The sequence below is a fragment of the Colius striatus genome, unplaced genomic scaffold (genome assembly GCF_028858725.1).
Source record: "Colius striatus isolate bColStr4 unplaced genomic scaffold, bColStr4.1.hap1 scaffold_44, whole genome shotgun sequence".
Classification (NCBI taxonomy): Eukaryota; Metazoa; Chordata; class Aves; order Coliiformes; family Coliidae; genus Colius; species Colius striatus.
In genome coordinates this window covers 1,651,803-1,673,015 of record NW_026908525.1, presented here as the reverse complement: position 1 = coordinate 1,673,015, position 21,213 = coordinate 1,651,803, and the positions used below count along the sequence as shown (strand labels likewise).

Sequence of the window (21,213 nt, the reverse complement as noted above, 5' to 3'; positions counted from 1 at the left end):
ACTTTACCAGGATCCTCTCTATAAGGACCAGCTGATTCTGTCCCTGTTATTAGACCTGAGGGAGAGAAGGGCACTTTTACATCCACTGGTCCGTGTTGCCCAACTCCCTGTCTCAAGGGGACTCTCAACCGTCTCCCCTCCCGTGTTTTTAGAGGAGTTATCAAATGCGTCCCCTGGGTACGGGTGGAGACGAGTCCGACTCTGATCCCTCCTCCTCTCTCCATCTCCTACTATTTGGGCGGGGACCTAAATCATCAGGTCCTAGCGCCGGTCGCCCGGCTGGGCCATCGGCCTCAGACTCAGATGCTGATGCAAGAGGGGGATATCATGGAGTGGGAGCTATGGAGGCAGATGGAGCTATGTCCGATGCCGGCTCCGTATTATCACGCTCCTTTCCCTTTTGTTTTATAGCCAAATGTTTGTAACAGGTTTTAGTAAGGGTACAGGCAGAACGATTCTTTTTAGCCTTCATCTGTGTTACGGTTAATGGCATTTGGGTACGTGCCTGTTTATCTAATTCGCATTTCTTTTGCCAGTCTGGTTTTTCTCGAAGGTAAAAGAAAAGATCTACATATGGGACCTCATCCCATTTTCTTTCCCTCTTACAGAATGACATTAATTGCAAGACTGTATTGTAATTCAAAGTCCCATTTAAGGGCCACTTTCCCCCACTCTCCAAATCACATAACAGCCACGCACCGTTACACTACTCTATAAGTTGATCTTTACGAAAATCACCCTTAAATCCCTTCCAGTGTGCGAACAGGCACCTTAGGGGTGAATTCTCGGGTACTTTATTTGCCATTTTAAAGCCCTTTTAGTTGCAAATACTTTCTCAGCAGTCGTTTGGTTCTTTGGCTTCGCTTCTCTCCGGCTGCTCTTATTCCAAGAGCAATGTCAGCCCTGCGATCGCTTCATCCGACTCAGGGGCTGCAACACCCATCATGGACTCATAGAGTGGTGGGGTTGGAAGGGACTTTTGGAGATCATCCAGCACAACCCCCCTGCAGAAGCAGGGTCACCTAGATCAGGTCACACAGGAACATGTCGAAGTGGGTCTTGAAGACCCCTAAGGAAGGAGCCACCACAACCCCTCTGGGCAGCCTGTGCCACGGCTCCTCCCCGAGAATCCCTCGGTGCCGGCTGGACTTCCATCAGCATCTGATCCCGTCCAGTCTCACTCGCAAGGTCCCATCTGGGTCGCCAAAAGTGTTGACAAAAGACTTGTCTGCACAGGGACGCAGCTCAGCGGGCACTTCTTTATTATGCAGCGCTGGGAAACACGGGGCAGCTCCTCCGAACGTGCTCCCTTGTTAGTTGCCATTTTCAAGGGCTTTAAACGGTTCAAACAAAGAACTGCATTTGCCAACCAAAGCATGCATCAAATGTGCAGCTCTTCATTTGCCCTTTACCTTGATTGGCTCCTAACTATTAGAACATTTCCAATATCAGAGCGGTTGGTTTAAAAACGATATCAGTGTCGTTGTTGTAGTAACAACTCAGGTAACAGCTACGGGAACCTAATACATCCATACACCAGGGTCGTGTCCCAACAGGTCCCAGGGTCCTGTCTCTGCAGGTCCTTATCGGGTGTGGTTTGGAACTCGAGCAGTTTGGTCCTTAGGTGATTCAAACGAATACCGACTTCATCATTAGGTGATTGAGCTAATTGCCAGTGCTTAGCTAATTGATGAAACTATCACCAAGTGCTTAGCAAGTGCTGAAGCAGTTGTTGTGATGTTTCAAACTGAAATAACCCTGTGTGTGTAAGAAGGCAGCTGAGACGGTGACGTAAGAGTTGCCCAGCACAGGGGGCTGCAGAGAGATGAGCAGATGCGGAGGGCTGAGGGCAGAGGTGAGAGGGGAAGGACGATGCCCCTGGCCGTGCCGCAGGCGTCGGTGTGGCACAGCGCAGGGTGGCAGCGGCTGCCTTTGGCGGCAGGGCACGCCGCTGGCTGCCGGGTACCGTGGTGGCTGCCAGAAGGCCGAGGGGTTGTTCCGTGGCGGGACGGGCGTGTGGGTGCTCGGAGGGGCGTTCGGTGCGGGGGGCCGGGCCGGGGCGGCCGTGCGGGCTTCGGGCAGAGGCGCGGGCGCTGTGGCGGCGAGGGGCCGAGGCGACGGGGCGGGCAGCGGCGGGCCCGAGCTCGGCTCCGCTCGGCTCGTGTGCGGCCCCGCCGGGCCCTTGTTCCGCCGATGGCGGCCGGGCCGGGGCCGTGGCTGCTGGGCTTGGGCTTGGCCTTGGGGCCGGCAGGTGAGAGGCGGCGGGCGGGGAGGGCGGCGAGCCCGGGGCTGGGGCGGCGGCAGCGGGACGGATGCGGAGAGAGACGGGCGGAGGGAGAAGGAGAAGGCGGGAGGGGGCGAGGGACGAGAGAGAGGAGGCGGGCGAGGGAGGCTTGGGCTGCGGGGCTCGCCCCGCTGTCGCGGCTGTGTCCGGGCCGGCCGGGGGGCGCTGGGGCGGCGGCTGCGGCTCGTCGGGCCGTGGGCGCGCCGTGCCCGGTGCCCGCGCTCTCCGTCCGTCCGTCCGTCCGTCCGTCCGCAGGCGTGTGGGCGCAGCTGAGGCTGCTGGAGGCCGGCGGAGGGCAGCGAGCGCCCGGGGACTCCGTGCTCCTCTCCTGCCGCGGACACGGCCCCGACTTCGGGACGAGCACAGTGAGGTGGTACCGTCAGGCACCCGGCGGCAGCCTGGAGTGGGTGTCCCTCATCCACTTTGATTCATCGCTGATTCGATACGGAGCAGCAGTGGATGGCCGAGCCACTGTGTCCCGGGACAACTCCCGCTCGGAGGCATCTCTGTCTCTCCGTGCCCTGAGCCCAGGGGACTCTGCCCGATACTTCTGTGCTGTTCCCACCCACAGCGTCAGGAAACGCAGCCGAGTTGCATCAGAAACCTCCTGGCACAGCCCCAACTGTGAGCCTGGGCACTGGGAATTACCCCCACACTGTTCCAGCGCTGCTCCCAGAGAGTTGTGTATTTACAGCTTCAGCTTTCCAGTGGTTGACTGTGAGAGGGACATTTGAGCTGGTTTTGTCCCCTTGTGCCCTGTCCCTTCTGATTGCCGTCTGCCCGTGTCTCGTGCTGATCCTTCCCCCTGTCACACTGCAGAGCCTTTGGGAACAGTGTTTGCTGTTTGGTGCCCAGCAGGACAGGTCCCCAGCCAGGGCCCAGCTGCTGGGTCTGTGAGTAGCCCTGCTCTGGGTTTGGGCATGGCTCAGGTGCACTCAGTGCAGCCCACAGCTTAGCTGCCTGAGGACTGGGCAGAGGGAATGAGGCAAGTGCAGGCTCATTCTGGAGCTTCTCAGCACAACAGGGAATCTTGTGTTTTTTTCCTCCCAGATCTGAGAGTGTCAGAGGAGCAAGGGACAAGCTGCCAGCCCTGGGGCCATGTCCAGTGTCCCAGCAGCAGCAGCCTGCAGTGCTGCTCCAGAGGAAGGTCGGGGTGTCCCTACAGCACATCTCCTCTTGCCTAGCAGAGGTTTAGCTGCCAAGCCAGTGATTTGTCAGTGCTCCCTGCAGGGTGAGAGTTGCAGTGTGCCCACAGCACTGGCACCTTCTGCCCCTCCAGCCCCACTCCATGCCCACACTGTCATGTCATGGTTCAGTCCCAGCTGGCAACGAAGCATCCTGCAGGTGCTTGCTCACTGATGCTGCCCCAGTGGGGTGGGGAGGTGAATCGTGAGAAAATGATGAGACCTCGTGAGTGAAGAACTGTTGAGCAGAGCAGCACAAGGAGAGGAGAAATAACAACCACAGCAGCAATAACAAAAGAATCTGTGGGGTGCTGCACAGTGCAATTTCTCACCACACCAGTGTGCCCCTGAGGCATAATCCCTCCTGTCCCAGTTCCTATCCTGAGCATGACATTCTGTGTTGTTGATTATGCCCTGGGCTAGTTCAGGTCAAGTCTCCTGCCTGTGTCCTCTCCCAGCTTCTTGTCCAAATGACATCTAAGCCAGCTGAATGCAGCACTTCATGCACCCTTTGTTCTGCACCATCTACATTGTGCCCAGGTCCTCCCCTTTCCAACAAGTAATCACTAGCAATGTTCCTATGGGTTCTGCACACACACACACACACACATTTATCATTGCCTTGGTCTATGGGCTCTCCCTCTAATGTGTGTGTGGAGGTCATTGAGTCCATGACTTTTGGGCTCCAAAGTAACTTAATACAGTTTAGGTCATGAGCTGTTCTCACCCCAAATCTAATCCCCATGAGGGACTGAACTTGCTGATCTTTCCCCATCACCCAGGTGCAGCCAGGTCCTTGAGCAAAGCAGTGTCACAGCTGGGTTTGCCTTTGCCAGGGGCAAGACTGACCCAGACTGTCTTCCTTAACCTATTCTTCACATGCCCCACAGGGACTTGATCTCCTTGTGGAGGAAGTGGAACTTCAGCTTGTGCAGGGCCAGCTTGATGAGCAGATCTTCTAGTGTTGACTCACCAGGTGGCTCTTGCTCAATGTGTAAGCTGATGTTTGAAGGTCCCACCCCCTTTGTGCCCAGTGTGGTCTGTAGCAGTATGGTTTGATTTTCCTGGGTGCTGGAGCAGGACAGGGGATGTGACAGACCCACTCAGCACTGTGCTCCTTGGCCCAAGGATCCAGGAGGTTGTTCCAGAAATGAGCCCCATGATCTGACTCAGCCTTTCCTGGGGTGCCATGTGTCCATGAGGCTTGTTTTCCAAGGCCCAGGACTGTGTTGTGGGCAGTGGACAGGGCATGGGGATGCCTTTCCAGCCATTGGGGTGTTACCTCACCCACTGTAAGACATGGAATCGTTTTGGTTAGACAAGACCTTTAGCATCTAACCCAACCTCTAAGCTGACAGTGAGGAGTTTAGGAGCACTAAACCATGTCCCTCAGCAGCTCATCTCCACATGTGTTAAATACCTGCAAGGATGGTGATCCTCCCACATCCTTGGGCAGCATGTCCAAAAGCTTGAGAGTCCTTTCAATGAAGAGATTTGTCCCAGTGTTTAATCTAAACCTCCCTTGGTACAAGCTGAGGCTGTTTCCTCTTGTGCTGTCACTTCTGACTTGGGAGAAGAGAGCATCTCCCACCAGGCTCCACCTTCCTGGCAAGTCCTTGCTCTCCTGAAGCCCAGGGCTCCAGCCCTGCTTTGTGCATTGTCCTGTCCTCTCTGGATCCTGAACTCAAACACTGCACTAAAAACCTGTGTGTCTGGACAATCATTTTGCCTACTTCCTCACCTTTAAACAGCAGAAAGACTTTCTAAGGCACTAAATGACCCTCAGACACCAACTTTTAGAGCCCAGACAAGGCTCGTTCCTCACGCCCCTGAGAACTGGAACCAGGATCAAGGTGAAGCAGATTGTCACAAACGCTTGGAGATAGCACCAAAAGTGCTGATTTTCCCTGTTTCTTCCCTGTTTCCTGGCCTCTTGTTTGTTTATGTGGTGTGTTGAGTGAGAAAGCACTCAAGAAGCCACGTGAGTGTTTAATGCACATTCTGTGCAGTAAAGAAGCAGGAAGAGGCAGTTTTTGCAGTGAAATACATCACAGTGGGGGCTGGGGACCCACAGCGATAGAACCAGCTCAGGGTCCTGTACAAAAACCTCGAGGAGGAAAGAAGGCAACATGTTGTGTGGACAAAAGGAGCTGGGAGCCTGAAATGATGGAGATGAATGCAACATTCTTTTCCTCTTTGTATTTATCCTGGGAAGACAGAGCCCAAAGGGTTTCTGAAAGATGGAAGAAAGGGAGAACTTGGAAATTCCGTCCTGACTTTGGAATCATCGACCTGGTCGATGGTTGTCTTTCCCTTTCTAGGTTTGGAAGAGAAGGTGCCTCTGGAAAGCCTCATGGGGTTGCACCCCTGGGTGATTGGGAGAAATATGTGGCTTTTCAGCTCCTGTTCTTGCCAGACTTTGGGACAGCACAAGCAAAGAGTGATTGGTGGCAATAAGTGTGAGGACAGATAAGCTCGTCTTTGGCAGCGGGACGACTTTCACAGTGGAGCCAGGTAAGTATCAGCATGTTACTTGTGATGTTCAGTGTTGCTGATGTGGAGGAGGATGAAGGAATCTGATGGTTTGGGTTCATTGTAAGAGCTTTCTGCTGCAGTAATCTCCATGTCCAGGGTTTCCAGCTGAATCCTCAGCTGGAATCTGCTCAGGAAGGCTGCCTCTGTATGTTGCTGTTGCTCCATCATCCCCAGGCACTGGGTGTGCAATACTTAAGGTGTTACATCTTATTCCCAGTGTGGAAAGCACTCAGGCCCAAAGTTCCTGTGAAGTGTCTTATCCTCCAGTGGATTGTGACTGGCTGATTTTGAGCAGGAATGCACAGCTGAGGGACAGTGGAGAGATGTTTTGAGGTGGACCTTTAGCTCCCTGGCATGAGGAGTTAGTTTTTGACACTAATGCCACATTCATAGTGTCACCAGGTAAAGAATTCCACTAGCATGGAAACAGAGGAGAATCAGAGAATGGGAGGGTTGGAGAGGAGCTTTAGAGATCATCTAGTGCAACCCCCTGCAGAAGCAGGTCAGCCAAAGGAGGTGTAATGTCCTTGGGCTGAAATTGTCACAGCTGCCTCATATCCAAGGCTGCTTAGAATGAAAGAAGATGAGCTGTGAGGTTGCCCAGGCTTTGAAAAAGCAGGTGTGGTGAGCAGGGATTCCAACAAGCCTTAGTCCTTCCCAGCTCCACTTGTTATTTTGTGGTGTGAAGGATAGGTGGGTGTCACCCCAAGCTTTTCTGTGGCAGTGTGACTAATGGGACAGGAGGTGAATGTGTTAGGTAGGTCTTTGTTACCCTAAACATCCAGGTGCATAGCTGAAGACTTGCTAGGATGCTTCTAGAGGTCTGCACGGCCTTAAAAGTGCTGCAAAAGTGTCCCATGTCATGTTACAGATCTAAAGCATCCTGCTCTCACTCCAGAAAGCCCTGGGACTCCCTTAGGTGCTGCCTAATGTCTGTCCAGGTCTGTTGGGTGTGTTGCATGGGAATAAATGTCTGTTTTGGAACAATGCAAGTCCATTTCCAATTCCAAAGGGCTAGAGGAATGCAAAGCTCTCGTTCTGGGGAGAGATGTGTTCTTTCCAGCCAGCCCATGCTCAGTTGCAAGTGTAGGGCCAGAAGAAACTGCCAGATTCCATTGTTTTAGCATCAGCCTGCACTGATTGGAAGCTGATATTTGCTTGTTTGTCAGAAGTAAAAGATGCCCCAGAGAACAGTAGAATGTGGCAAGAAGAAGCATTGAATGAAAGAGAGGGAGGGGGAGGATTGAGCAGTGGTGTTGCCATTCCACACACCCACAGAAACGCTGCTGTGATGCTCTTGTGTGTCACATAGAGAGTCCTGTATGTACATGAATCCCTCCCAATGCAAGCAGCTGTAGGAACCTGTGTGTGTATTTGCAGAGAATGCACAATAGTGGGGCTGAGCTGAGGCTTCTGGGGCCTGATAAAGAAATAATTCCCTTTCTCAACCACATTTGCTCCTGCTGAAGGTGTCTCAGCCAGTGCATTAGGGCAGAGAAGCAGCTTGCTAGTGTATTGGCTGTTGAAACCTGCTGGGGATCAGAAAGCACCAAAAGCCTCCTGTCAGGTAACAAAGGAGCCACAGGGCTGGCAGCCTCTGGCAGAGCCACGTTACAGCACCTGGCAGGGAAATGTCTGTGGAGGGAAGAGCAAAACGGGCCCTTTGTGACTGAGGTGTTTGAACTGTGTGTTGTGTCTGCGCTTGTGTTTGGGGACGGGACTCAAGTGAGCGTGGAGCCAGGTAGGTGTCCTTTATGTATGAACCTTGTCTGAGCTGTTCTTGTTTGGAGTTTTACCTTTGTCCCTTTCCTTCCTCCTTAAACTCAGCCAGTGACTCCCTAATGCTTTGAAGTAGCTCCTTAGACTTGAGGCTTTGTATGTATTACATGTTGCTGTGCAGTTAGATGATTTCCCTATTAAAAAGTCATGCTTTGGCAGCCTCAAGGGGAAGAAAGTTTCTGTGCAGGCTGACATTTAAGTTCTCAAGTCTTCCTGTTAGGTCAGATTTAGAAGGACAGCACTGAGATAAGGGTGATGTACAAAAGCATTGAATGAAACCTTATGGACGTTTCTGTACTGGTTTAATCTCACTAAATGGTTCAGAGTTGGGGTTGAACGGAGTGAATTCAGTGAATGTTTGGTTCCTGTTTGGTATCTGTTTGCTGTAGGTGAAGCTATGTCAGAGTGCTACTTGGCTTTCAGCTCAGTTCCTCAGGACTGGGGTATGGGTGGCAAAGAGAGTAAGATCAGAGCCCCTGGATGAAGCCTTGCAAAAGCACCCAGTGTTGAGCAAAGTGTCAGAGCTGAAGCATCTCTTGACCAAAACTCAAAGCCTAACACACCTCTTTGCAGTAAAGAGAGGCATCAGCATGCTCCTGACTAACTGGACATGTAAATCTTTGCACAGAGTGGTGGGGTTGGAAGGGACCTTTAGAGATCACCCAGTCCAACCCCCTGCAGAAGCAGCTCCCACCTAGATCAGGCCACACAGGAACGTGTCTGGTGGGTGTTGAAGAACTGCAAGGAAGGAGCCTCCACACCCTCCCTGGGCAGCCTGGGCCAGGGCTCCCTCAGCTCAACACTGAAGGAGTTTCTCCTTATGGTTCAACCTTGTCCCCCAGTCCAGCTGCAGCACTTCATTTCTCTGCCAGTCATGTCATTCATTGGAGTAACCTTGCACAGCAGTGAAGCAACAAACTGACTTCTCCTTGTGCTATTCCTCTGGTTAAAGTGGTTCAAACACTTAGCTCCGTCAGAAGAAGATCTGAGGGAGGGGAGGGAGAGTTCAGGCAAACCAGTTATTCCCTTGTGCCTCATGAATGTGCAAGACAGTCCTTTATTGAGATGTTATTTTTAGGAATGAAGTTGTTGAGACAGCAGTATAATCTGACTCTTGAGTGGAATGCATAAAAGTTCTCATGTGCAAGTCCTTTACTTCTGCAATGAATGAGCTTTGGGAAAAGGAGGCTTAGAATCCTGGGAAATTCAAGCTGCCATGAAAACAAACCCTACTTTCTGTCTTTGATCTGACCTTTGAGAAGCAGCAGCAAGGAATGATGAGGAAAAAAAGGCAGTTAGTCATTGATAAAGCCAGGAATCAGTCAGAGCTGGAGTATAGATGATCCTTAAGTGACAGCACTCAGCCAAGTTGGCCATTGAATCAAATCATGCCCAGACAATGCTTTCTTTTGACAGGCAATATAAGCCACTCTGACCCTCAAGTCATTGTGATGAGGTCAAAGAACCTGGAAGAAGATGGCAACACCAGGAAAGCAGCTTGTTTGGCAAGGAAGTTCTACACAAAGAACATCCTCTTGGAGGTGTCCTCCACTGAAGTCAGATATGAGCAAAGTACACCCCTGCTGACATCAGAAGGGTTGTACGATGCTCTCAAGGTGGTCAACGTGACCAAAGGCACAGAGGTGTCCTGCACAGCCAGATACGATGGCAGAGATATTACAGCCAATGAAACATTGCCAGGTATGTGACTTGATCTAGGTGAAGCTGCTTCTGCAGGGGGGTTGGACCAGGTGATCTCTAAAGGTCCCTTCCAACCCCAGCATTCTGTGATTCTGGGGCTTTGTGGGACGGCTGCAACTTATTCCTGGAGGCAGCATCTTCTGCTGCTGTTTCTCCTGCTAGTAAGCACTGCACTGGGTCACCAGCAGAAATGGGGGAGACATCTGGTACTTAACCAAGTAGAGATGAAAGATATTGAAGAGGAGCAATGGCCTGAGCTGTTTAACAACTTGGAGTTCCTTGTTTTGGGGGCTAGAAGTAAGGCACAATCTTTTTAAAGGTCTAGTTGTGACTACATTCTTTCCCCCATGGCAGCCAACACCTTGGCACAGCCTGAAATGGCCTTTCAAAACACAGCCAAGGGTCACAGTGGTGGGCTTTCATTTCTCTTCAGAAAGGGAGGGTGTGTTTTTCCTCGTGAAGCTCCTTCAAAAGCTGAACCCCAAACAACTCAATCATTGGTCTGGTTTCTGCAAATGCAGGGAGAAACTTCCCCCTCTGTGGGAACGTTGGTGAGGGGTTGGCTGAGCCTCAGGCTGTGCTGCCCACGTGTTCCCCTGGGAAGGGTCATAGGAACATGTTGTTTAAGCCTTTTAGAGATGTGGCTGTGCTTTGTAACACTTTTTCATTGTCGTGCTGCAGAAAAGGAGGCTGAAGGATCAGTGGGAGAGGCTGAAGGATCAGTGGGAGAGAAGGTCTGCAACAGCACAGACACCTCTGCACAAGGTCGGTTCCCTAAGCAGATGGTGAAGTTACACTGCAAGGTTGGTGGTAAATGCATGCAAAGGTGTTTTCTCAGGGGTGGGGGAATCAAAATACAAATCAAAGCAAAACACAGCTGCTTTTCCAAGGCTTAGCAGCAGACAAGCAACAGAAAGCAAACCCCAGTGCAGACAGACATCCTCCTCCCATGCTGTTGCCATGTATCACCTTTTCTTTTGCTGCTGTGTCTTTCCCTGAATGGATAACCTGTGGGTTTGGTGTTTTCCCCTCCCACTTTCTGACAGTGTCACAATATCCAAATGTAGACCATGATCTGTCTCATCTTTTCCCTGTCACTGAACAGATGCTGAAGGGGAGAAATCAAACACGCTGGCTGTGGCTGTGCTGGGCTTGAGAGTCCTGCTGGCAAAAAGTCTTGCCTTCAGTACCCTGATGAGCATCAAGCTGTTTGTTTTCTGAGGTAAGGAAGCACACAGCTTTATCTGTAGACATGCTGGAAGCTGATGCCAGGAATGAGCCCTTGTCTTTTTGTACTTCTCTGTCATTTTACCTGTTCACCTGCTGCTGCTCCCTTGAAAGAACTCTGGGAGGTTTCTGGGGGAAGGAACAACAATGCTTCACTAAACCTCCCCCCCAACAGCCACCAGAAAATGCACCTGGAAATCCTCCCCTTGTCACTCCCAAAGCACAAAGAACACAGCCCCTTTCATAGCCAAAGCTCAGGTCTTGCTGCCTGGTGCCCAGATTATCTTTGCAGCAAACTTTCTTTGCCAGAACAACTTGGGTATTACCAGAAGGGCCTGAGAGAGATCTCATTGACTGTTTCAAGTGGTGGAGCACAAAGCCTGGAGAAAAATGAAGGCAGCTAAGGGGTTAAAGGCAAGGCCACTAATAGGTGAAGCAGTGGGAGGAAAGAGAGGAGGGGGGAGGATCTGTAAAAGGTATACAAAGAGGTACAAAAGATAGTCCAGGCAATGTCTGGTGAGTGTCTACCTGTCTTGACCTCAGAGCTCTCAGGCCATGGCATGTAGCCCCAGTGGCATGAAATGGAGTTTAAATGTCACTTTTGCAGCTGGTGGGGAAGCAAGGCAGCAGCACTCTGAAGAGCAGCTGGAGAGAGCGAGTCCCAGCAGCACAAGGGCTCCAACAGCCAACGCCAAACCTGCTGCCAACAGCCATCCAGAACACAACGCAGCACCCTCCCCTCCAGACAGCCCACACTGCTGGCTCCTGCCTGGCTCCTGTATTTCATTAGAAGACTTGGAGCTGCTTTTGCTGTTTCTTTTTCTCTCTGAACTGAGGAGACTGTATTTTTTCCTTATCCCCCTGCTAAGGAGAAGTCGCTCACCCCACTGTTCTCACCTCTGCAGAGGAGCATCCAGCCTGCTTCCAGAGCTTTGAAACACCCAGTCCTCATAGATACATGACCCTTTAACCCAGCATTTACAGGCATGTTGCATTATGGATGTATTACTGCTGAGGGAATGCAGGCAGAGTAGATGCTGTTTAGAGCTTGAATGATTTTGAGGTAGCATTACCTCAGCAATTTTGTAGTGTGGATGAGAAGACCTGTGTTGGATGTGAAGTGATTCAATTCCACCAGATGCTGTTCAGCCGTGGAAGTGTTTAAACCTGCATTTCTCCTGCCAAATGTGTGGCACACAGCATTTTAGGCTGCAGAAGTACTGACCAAAATAAAGCTTTATTAAGCCTGAATGCTGTGGTTTGTTCTGTGCTTTTTCCCTCATGACCTGGAGATGGAGATTGCTGCAGCACAACTGACCTAATGAGCAGTCAGAGTAGAGATTCAGGTGAGGTCTGGGCTTTCAGATGCTTTTGCTTCATAACAGAAAGACACCTGTCTAAGGAGCAGCCAGTTAAAAGACAGTTTGATATGAGCATGAGGAAGGAAAATGCACATTTCAGGAATAAAAAAGCATGCTGTTTTTTTCCACTCATTGAGAGCAGGAGCAGGCCAGGAGGGATTAATGTAAGGTGGTGTGATGGAAAGATAGTTTCCACAGCAACTTGGTTATGATTCACAAAGCCCCCAACACACATCCCCCAACTCCTCTTTCTCTGCAAGCAACAGACAGGATGCTGTGGTCTAAGCTATGACTAAGTTGCACCAGGCAAGACTAAATCCCCCTAGGTCTGCAAAACAAGTTAACCACATCCTGGAGGGGAAAGAAGGTTTTTCATCTATTGACTGTTCCACTGCTGGCTGTAAGACAGCTTCTGCAGAGTGCATGGCAAGGTCAGTGTAACTAAGCTTTGTCAGCTTAGTCAGTCCCTGCACACCCCCAGGTGACCCTCACTGTGTGAAGAAGCTAAGTGAACTGTGCATGGCAAACACAAACCCAGCACAATCCTTTAGTGCATCCTACAACCACAGTGTGTATCCCTAGCAGGTGTTTTGATCATGATTTTCTGGTGTCACCTCTTGCACTCCACACTTTGCAGTCTCTCAGGCAAGACTCAGCCTGGGAGTACCATTTCTGTGTCTCTGCAAACCATGGCATGACATTTTCCTGAATAGTTCCCAGGAGTGCAAGGGAGATGCAAAGAGATGATGCAGCAGGTGAGTCACAGCATCCCTGGGGGCCTGTGGGCTTTTAGCATTGCAGCTGCTGTTGCAGGGCTGCCAGGGATGTCAAGTGACAAAGAAGAGGTGTAGGGTCCAAGTCTTGTTTGGCATCTTGGAAAAGGACTCACCTGGTCCCTCTTTGTACCTTGTTGATCCCAGATATTCATCTATAAGACATGAAAAGGGGAGACAAAATGTGCAGAAGTCTGTTGTGGTGGGGCAGAGAAAGCTCCTGGTGGCTTCTAAGTTCAGGATCTTGGCATCCACAGGGAGTTCAGGATCAGAACCAGAGCAACAGCTTTTGAGCAAACTTGGTCCTACATGCAGAGTAATTCACCTCTTTCAAGCATTGCAGTGTCAGTCAGGCTGTTGGAGGTGGGCAGAGCACATCATACACCTTTCCCCACTATGTGGAGGAGAACAGGGCTATTTTTAGTAACACAAAGCTTTATTGCTTTAGTTTTCCTGAGTATTTCTGTGTCTTTGCAGATCTACTGCAATACACCTGCATTTTGAAGAGAGAGCTTAAGGAGCCAATGTCACCATCAGCACTTGTATTTACACAAAACCACAGAGTCATAGAATCACAGAGTGGTGGGGTTGGAAGGGACCTTTAGAGATCATCCAGTCCAACCCCCTGCAGAAGCAGGGTCACCTAGATCAGGTTGCATAGGAACATGTCCAGGTGGGTCCTGAAGAGCTGCAAGGAAGGAGACTCCAAAACTCCTCTGGGCAGCCTGTGCCAGGGCTCCCTCACCCTCACAGGGAAGTAGCTTCTCTTATGTTTAAGTGGAACTTTTTGTGTTCCAGCTTCATCCCATCACCCCTTGTCCTGTTGCTGGCTACTATAGAACAGAGAGATGTCCCAACCTCCTGACAGTTCTCAGGCACCTCGCCTGTCCTCCATAATTGTTCAAAACTGATGGAGAGAGGCTTAGCAATCCCATCAGCAGCTCCCTCAGCACTCTGGGATGCATCCCATCAGGACCCATTGACTTATGAGCCTTAAGCTTGGCCAACAAGTCTTCAACCTCTTCCTCTTCCACTCCAGGTCAAGTCCTCTCCTGGCCATCCTGTTGTCCTTGCTGGACTGGGCTTCCCAAGGGTCAGCCTTGGCTGTAAAGGCTGAAGCAAAGAAGGCATTCAGTACTCCAGCCTTCTCTGCATCCTCACACACCAGGGCACCCTCAGCATTTAGCAGTGGGCCCACATTGCCCCTCACCATCCTTCTGCTGCTGGTGGACTTGAAAAATGCCTCATTGCTGTCCCTAACATCCCTGGCTACATTTAATTCCAGAAGGGCTCTGACCTTCCTAGCTGCACCCCTGCAGCCCTGGCAATGTTCCTGTACTCTTCCCAAGAAGCCAGCCCCTGTTTCCACCTCTCATAGATGGCTGCTTTCTGCCTGAGTTGTCCCAGCAGACCCTTGCTCATCCATGGAGGCCTCCTACCTCCTTTTCCTCCTTTCTTGTGCATTGGGACACACTGATCCTGGGCTTGGAGGAAGTGGTGCTTGAAGACTGACCATCTCTCATTGGCACTTCTAGAACCATATCCCATGAGATAATCAAATGATGACCTTAATGAGATTATGACCTGACAGCTTTCTGCAAGTCCCAGTCATTCAGCTGCAGGCTTCAAACAGTTGTATAGGCTTGGGTTTTAGTCTTTATTATGTCTGAAAGACTTTCATTTTCATCTAAACATCATCATGGTCATTTCTCTGCTAGATGTAGTTTCACTGGAGAGTAACTTCTCCAGCCAAGCTGCTCAGAAAGTTACTTTGCTTCCCTGTGTAAGAGGCCATTGTAGTGATGATGACATCTGGATTTCAAGTCAAAATCTAAACTACTTTGCTAACTCCTGGCAAATCCCTTCTTCTGGACAGTGCATGAAGAGAACATCATGTCTTAGATAAGCTGAGCTGTTTCACATTCCTCTCTCAGCAGCATTGCAAGTGCTGTTCAATTTAGCCAATGGCAGGAAACGTTTCAGTTTCTGCTGAGTGCAGTTTTATGGCTGTTCTGCTCTAATCTGTTTTAGTCACCTTTTTAGGCATTGTTTTCTTGTTTTACCTGAATAAGACACACATGGTGTACTTGGCCAAGTTTTCTTTAACCATTGGTGGTCACATCCTGGGTCAGGGAGGCTTCAGACCTTTCTGAGCTGGATGAAGCATCAAATCCCTGTCACTAACAACATCTTCTCACCATCTAAGTTGGCATTTGTTTCCTCAATGCTACTGAGCCTCATGGGCATGCTCTGCCAAAAGCTCACAGCTTGCTGTCTGCAAAATGTTCTTACTCTAAGCAATAGCCAGCTGCATGAGAACCATAACAATGAACCAGCTCTTTGTACAGCTGAATCCTCCTGTCTCCTATTACACAAGAACAAATAGAATAAAGATGCTCCTGCATTCTGCTGGGTGTGACATGAGCTGCCTGTTGTGTTTCCCCAGAGCACTGAAAAGCTCCTGATAAAACTGGATACGTTGATGTAAAGTGAGTTTTGTGATCTCTCCTGCTGCCTGCTGGTCAGAGTGTTTGTTGTTCTCAGAACATTCTCAGCTTGACCTAGTGACAGGACAAGAGGTGATGGGATGAAGCTGGAACACAAACAGTTCCATTGAAGGAGAAACTCTTTCCCTGTGAGGTGAGGGAGCCCTGGCCCAGGCTGCCCAGGGAGGGTGTGGAGGCTCCTTCCTTGCAGCTCTTCAAGACCCACCTCGACACGTTCCTGTGTGACCTGATCTAGGTGGGAGCTGCTTCTGCAGGGGGGTTGGACTGGGTGATCTCCAAAGGTCCCTTCCAGCCCCACCACTCTGTGATTCTCTGATAAATAGGTCAAATGGAAAAAAGAAAGAAACTCAACAAAAAACCAACCCCCCAGACCCCATAGTAAGTGTTGTCTCTGCACCTGCCTCCAATTCAACTGGGCACTTCATTGGCATTCTTCCCTTGTCAGCTGGGGCAGATGGAAACCCTGGCTATGGGATGTCAAAGCTTTAGAAAATCCAGAGCCAGAAAGGTGTAAGAAGAGGAACATCTGAACTGAGATTCAAAGCAGCTTTATTTGAGCATACCAGATAAATGAGTTCTAGAGTTGTGGCTTGTAACAGAGGAAATGGAGTAGAACATTGACACTGCCCCCCATCACATCCTCACAGAAAGCTCAGGCAGTGTGGCTGGGATGAGTGCACAGTGATGTGGATGGAGAGCTGCTGAGTGACAGAGCCCAGAGGGTGGGGATGAGTGGCACAGAGTCCAGTGTGAGGCCTGTGGCCAGTGGAGTTCCACAGGGATGGGTTCTGGGGCCAGTCTTGTTCAACATCTTCATCAACCACCTGGGCGAGGGCACAGAGGGACCCTCAGCAAGTTCCCTGCTGGCACCAAACTGGGAGCACTGGCTGATTCCCCAGAGGCTGTGCTGCCATTCAGTGGGATCTCAACTGGATTCAGAGTTGGGCAGAGAGGAACCTGCTGAGGTTCAACAAGGACAAGTGCAGAGTCCTGCATCTGGGAAGGAACAACCCCCTGCACCAGGACAGGCTGGGGGTTGAACTGCTGGAGAGCAGCTCTGCAGAGACAGCCCTGGGAGTGCTGGTTGATAACAAACTAAACATGAGCAGCAATGTGTCCTCGTGGCCAAGAAGCCAATGGCATCCTGGGGGCATCAAGAAGAGTGTGGGCAGCAGGTCAAGGGAGGTTCTTCTCCCCCTCTACTCTGCCCTGGTGAGGCCTCATCTGGAGTCCTGTGTCCAGTTCTGGGCTCCTCAGCTCGAGAGAGACAGGGAAGTGCTGGAGAGAGGCCAGTGCAGGGCCACCAAGATGATCAGGGGACTGGAGCATCTTTCATATGAGGAAAGGCTGCAGGACCTGGGGCTGTTTAGTCTGGAGAAGAGGAGACTGAGGGGAGATCTTATTCACATTTATAAATATCTAAAGGGTGGGTGTCAGGAGGTTGGGACATCCCTTTTTCTATTGTAGCCAGCAACAGGACAAGGGGTGATGGGATGACGCTGGAACACAAACAGTTCCATTGAAGGAGAAACTCTTTCCCTGTGAGGTGAGGGAGCCCTGGCCCAGGCTGCCCAGGGAGGGTGTGGAGGCTCCTTCCTTGCAGCTCTTCAAGACCCACCTCGACACGTTCCTGTGTGACCTGATCTAGGTGGGACCTGCTTCTGCAGGGGGTTGGGCTGGGTGATCTCTAAAGGTCCCTTCCACCCCCACCACTCTGTGATTCTCTGATAAATAGGTTAAATGGAAAAAAGAAAGAAACTCAACAAAAAAACAACCCCCCAGACCCCATAGTAAGTGTTGTCTCTGCACCTGCCTCCAATTCAACTTGGCACTTCATTGGCATTCTTCCCTTGTCAGCTGGGGCAGATGGAAACCCTGGCTATGGGATGTCAAAGCTTTAGAAAATCCAGAGCCAGAAAGGTGTAAGAAGAGGAACATCTGAACTGAGATTCAAAGCAGCTTTATTTGAGCATACCAGATAAACGAGTTCTAGACTGAAGTTCTAGACTGAACTCTAGACATGAGTTGTGGCTTGTAACAGAGGAAATGGAGTAGAACATTGACACTATCTCCCATCACATCCTCACAGAAAGCTCAGGAAGTGTGGCTGGGATGAGTGCACAGTGATGTGGATGGAGAGCTGCTGAGTGACAGAGCCCAGAGGGTGGGGATCAATGGCACAGAGTCGAGTTGGAGGCCTGTGGCCAGTGGAGTTCCACAGGGATGGGTTCTGGGGCCAGTCTGGTTCTACATCTTCATCAACCACCTGGGTGAGGGGACAGAGGGACCCTCAGCAAGTTCCCTGCTGGCACCAAACTGGGAGCACTGGCTGATTCCCCAGAGGCTGTGCTGCCATTCAGCAGGATCTCAGCTGGATTCAGAGTTGGGCAGAGAGGAACCTGCTGAGGTTCAACAAGGACAAGGGCAGAGTCCTGCAGCTGGGAAGGAACAGCCCCCTGCACCACAACAGGCTGGGGGTTGAACTGCTGAAGAGCAGCTCTGCACAGAGAGACCTGGGAGTGTTGGTTGATAATAAACTGAACATGAGCAGCAATGTGTCCTCATAGGCAAGAAGCCAATGGCAGCCTGGGGGCATCGAGAAGAGTGTGGGCAGCAGGTCAAGGGAGGTTCTTCTCCCCCTCTACTCTGCCCTGGTGAGGCCTCATCTGGAGTCCTGTGTCCAGTTCTGGGCTCCTCAGCTCCAGAGGGACAGGGAGCTGCTGGAGAGAGGCCAGTGCAGGGACACCAAGATGATCAGGGCACTGGAGCATCTTTCATATGAGGAAAGGCTGCGGGACCTGGGGCTGTTTAGTCTGGAGAAGAGGAGACTGAGGGGGGATCTTATTCACATTTATAAATATCTAAAGGGTGGGTGTCAGGAGGTTGGGACATCCCTTTTTCTATAGTAGCTAGCAACAGGACAAGGGGTGATGGGATGAAGCTGGAACACAAAGAGTTCCATTGAAGGAGAAACTCTTTCACTGTGAGGGTGAGGGAGCCCTGGCACAGGCTGCCCAGAGGGGTTGTGGAGGCTCCTTCCTTGGGGGTCTTCAAGACCCACCTGGACACATTCCTGTGTGACCTGACCTAGGTGACCCTGCTTCTGCAGGGGGGTTGGGCTGGATGATCTCTAAAGGTCCCTTCCACCCACACCACTCTGTGAGAACATGGGAAACAGCTGCAGCACTGCTCTTGAAATTCATTGCTGTTTCTGAGAGAGGTCAAAGCTGTAAGCTCTGGAGAAACTGGGTGCCAGAATGTCCTTAGGCTGGAGGAGAGATGTCTTGCTGGTATTAAGGGATATGTTTGTGCCCTGAAAAGCTGCTCTGTCTAAAGCAGGGTGGAGTCTCCAAAGCCAGGGACAGCCTGCTGAAGGAAGAGGAAGCCTGAAAAAGGAAGGAATTCGGTGCAAACTTCCTCTTTCAGGGCTTCAGATGGTGAAGAGGCTGATAGGACATGGATGGGTGCAAGTGCCACAGTGTGTGATGAGCTGTGGTGAAGGAATTGCAGGGCAGGTCGTTGCATTGAGGCTAAACTCAGGAGCTGTGCTCTGCAGGGGAGGCTCTCAGCTCCTCTGAACCATGAGGGTTTCTGCAGAGACTTCTGCCTGTGGAAGGACCAGCCCATGTCAGTTCTGGCTGTTTGTGGGAGCAGGTAAGTGTGTTTGCTGCTGGCTGGGGATTTTGCATGCCACAAGCCTGTGTATGTAATGCTGCTTTAACTTCATCAGGCTGGGAATTCAGGGTGTCCTCCTTTGGAGTCCTCATGGGGTGTGCTGCAGTCACAATACTGGTTATACTGGGAGCTGTGCTTTTGAGCAGATGTAACTGGGTGTAGTGGGATGATCAAATGGTAGGGCAGATGTTGAAGGACTGGCCTTAGATGTGGTCACTTGCTGTAGGACTCTGGTAACAAGACTGTGTCCTCTATGTGTGAAATGAGAAACTCCTTGAGACTTGTAATGTAGAGGTCTGAGTGACTTAGAAACACTTAGCAACTCTTGCTTTGAATTCTGTCCCAGATGCTTGATCAGGGGGGGAGTTTCTGTTTGTGAGCAAGTTTGTGTATCTGGAATTCTGGGTGAGGTGTTTACAACTGCTCAGTGATGTGATGTGCTGCATCACCCTGCGATGAACTGAGCAGCTTCTGCTCCCCACATCTCTGTCAGCATTTGGTTGAAAACCCCTGACTTTCCATAGGGATTGCACACACAGAGCAGCTTGCAAAGCTGATGGTTCTGCACATAAATCATTTTTGCATGGGTGGAATCTAAAGCTTCCCACAACAACACCGAGCATTTGAAGAGCAATAACCATTCCCTCCCTTCTTTACTCCTGTCTCTCCATCCTTTCCTCCTCCTTCAGTCTTGTGCAGCACCTTTGGAACCTGTGAATGGCACTGAAAGTAAACTTCCAAATGCCAACTGTGCTGTGGCTGACACAAGTTGGTCTGTGTGTGCTAACAAGGGATATTTCATTTGGTTGTGGGTTTTTTTTGGTGGTGTTACAGAGTGATGCCAGGAGCTGAGAGGGAACTGCTGCACAGAAACCACATCCCCTCTTTAATTCAGCCACTCTAACTCAGAGTGAAAAATAACCCCTGCTGTGTTTCTATCCAAGGAAAAACCTGATCAGCTGCTGGTTCTGATAGCTTTTTCCCTTCATTTGCTGTGAGTAAAGGTGCTTGAGACTGCTTGGCTGCAGTGGAACTGGTTGGCTGCTGAGGAATAGAGGCCCAGGTATTTTTTTCAGCTGCTCCTGGAAATCCATTCAAGATGTTTTTCTTCTCAGGTTCAATTATTTTAGAAGAGTGACTGCAAAACTATGTATGGCATCACAATGACGTCAGCTGCCCTTCCTCGGTGGGCAGAAGTGTGGTTGCTTTTTGAGCTTGTGTTCAGTTTAATGGGGTTTTTTTTTCATGGCTTTTGATATTTCATCCCTGTGTATAATTGTCAGGTTGATTGAAAATAGGAGTTACCAATATTTCTGTGTGACGTGGAGTAGTTAAAATCAGTAAGGTGTGATGAAAACACCTCCAATTTGAGGAGGGGAGAGAGGTGTTTGTGTAAGGGGCTGAGCTGCTGTGAGCATAAACAGTGATAAGTTCATATTTGTGGGTGGAATACATCTAAGGGAGCATTCAGGTGAGGTGCTTGTTTTCAGCTGGAGAAATATGAGGAAGGTCTCTCCTAGTGCCTTGCTCCCACTGAAAATTCCCAATCATAACAAAACCAGGAGCACAAATTACTTCCCTGCCAACTATAGCAGCCAGTTTTGTGAAGTAAAAGGAAGATAATGAGCAAAATCCTGCTTAAAGTAGGTTCCTTGAAAGCTGGTGTCTAATACAGTGATGAGGCAACTTCCCAGAGGTGTCATTCTAGGTGACCCTGCTTCTGCAGGGGGCTTGGACTGGATGATCTCTAAAGGTCTCTTCCAACCCCACCATTCTGTGATTGTGTGAATGGGAATCTGAATGCCTTGTAGTTGGTTTGTCTGATACACAGGTATTCCATTGCCCACAGGTATTGCAAGTGGATTCTCTTCACAACTGGGATTCAACCCCAGATTTGCTGAGCTGTTGCAGCTAAGGCTGTGCTCAATGCTCAGTCCTGCTATGCATGGCTAAGTGAGAGGGCAGAAATCCTGAAGGACTACAGCTAGAATAGAGTTGGATTCTCTTTGCAACTGCCTGTGAAGCTTTAAGATCCAGTCAGAGTCACCGTGTGCCACTGAAACCTGTAAAGGCAGAACTGAGGTCAGAGGGGTTCTTGCAAAGTTTTCCTGGGTGATGTGGATTGTTGGGTAGAGGAGGATACGAGCTGACATCAGGACAAGGAGCCTTGCTGGTCATCAAGCCAAG

General features: G+C 50.5%; 1 protein-coding gene across 1 annotated transcript; it reads left to right on the top strand.

The window, feature by feature from the left end:
* The first annotated feature begins 2,193 nt into the window (after positions 1–2,193).
* On the top strand, positions 2,194–11,961 carry LOC133629426 (Ig heavy chain Mem5-like). The gene is made up of 8 exons (XM_062020066.1): positions 2,194–2,251; positions 2,540–2,856; positions 3,655–3,658; positions 5,938–5,982; positions 9,199–9,483; positions 10,165–10,248; positions 10,589–10,705; positions 11,318–11,961. Exons 1-7 carry the CDS (start codon positions 2,194–2,196, stop codon positions 10,702–10,704), a joined length of 909 nt encoding a protein of 302 aa, XP_061876050.1. The 3' UTR covers position 10,705; positions 11,318–11,961.
* Positions 11,962–21,213: the final 9,252 nt, after the last annotated feature.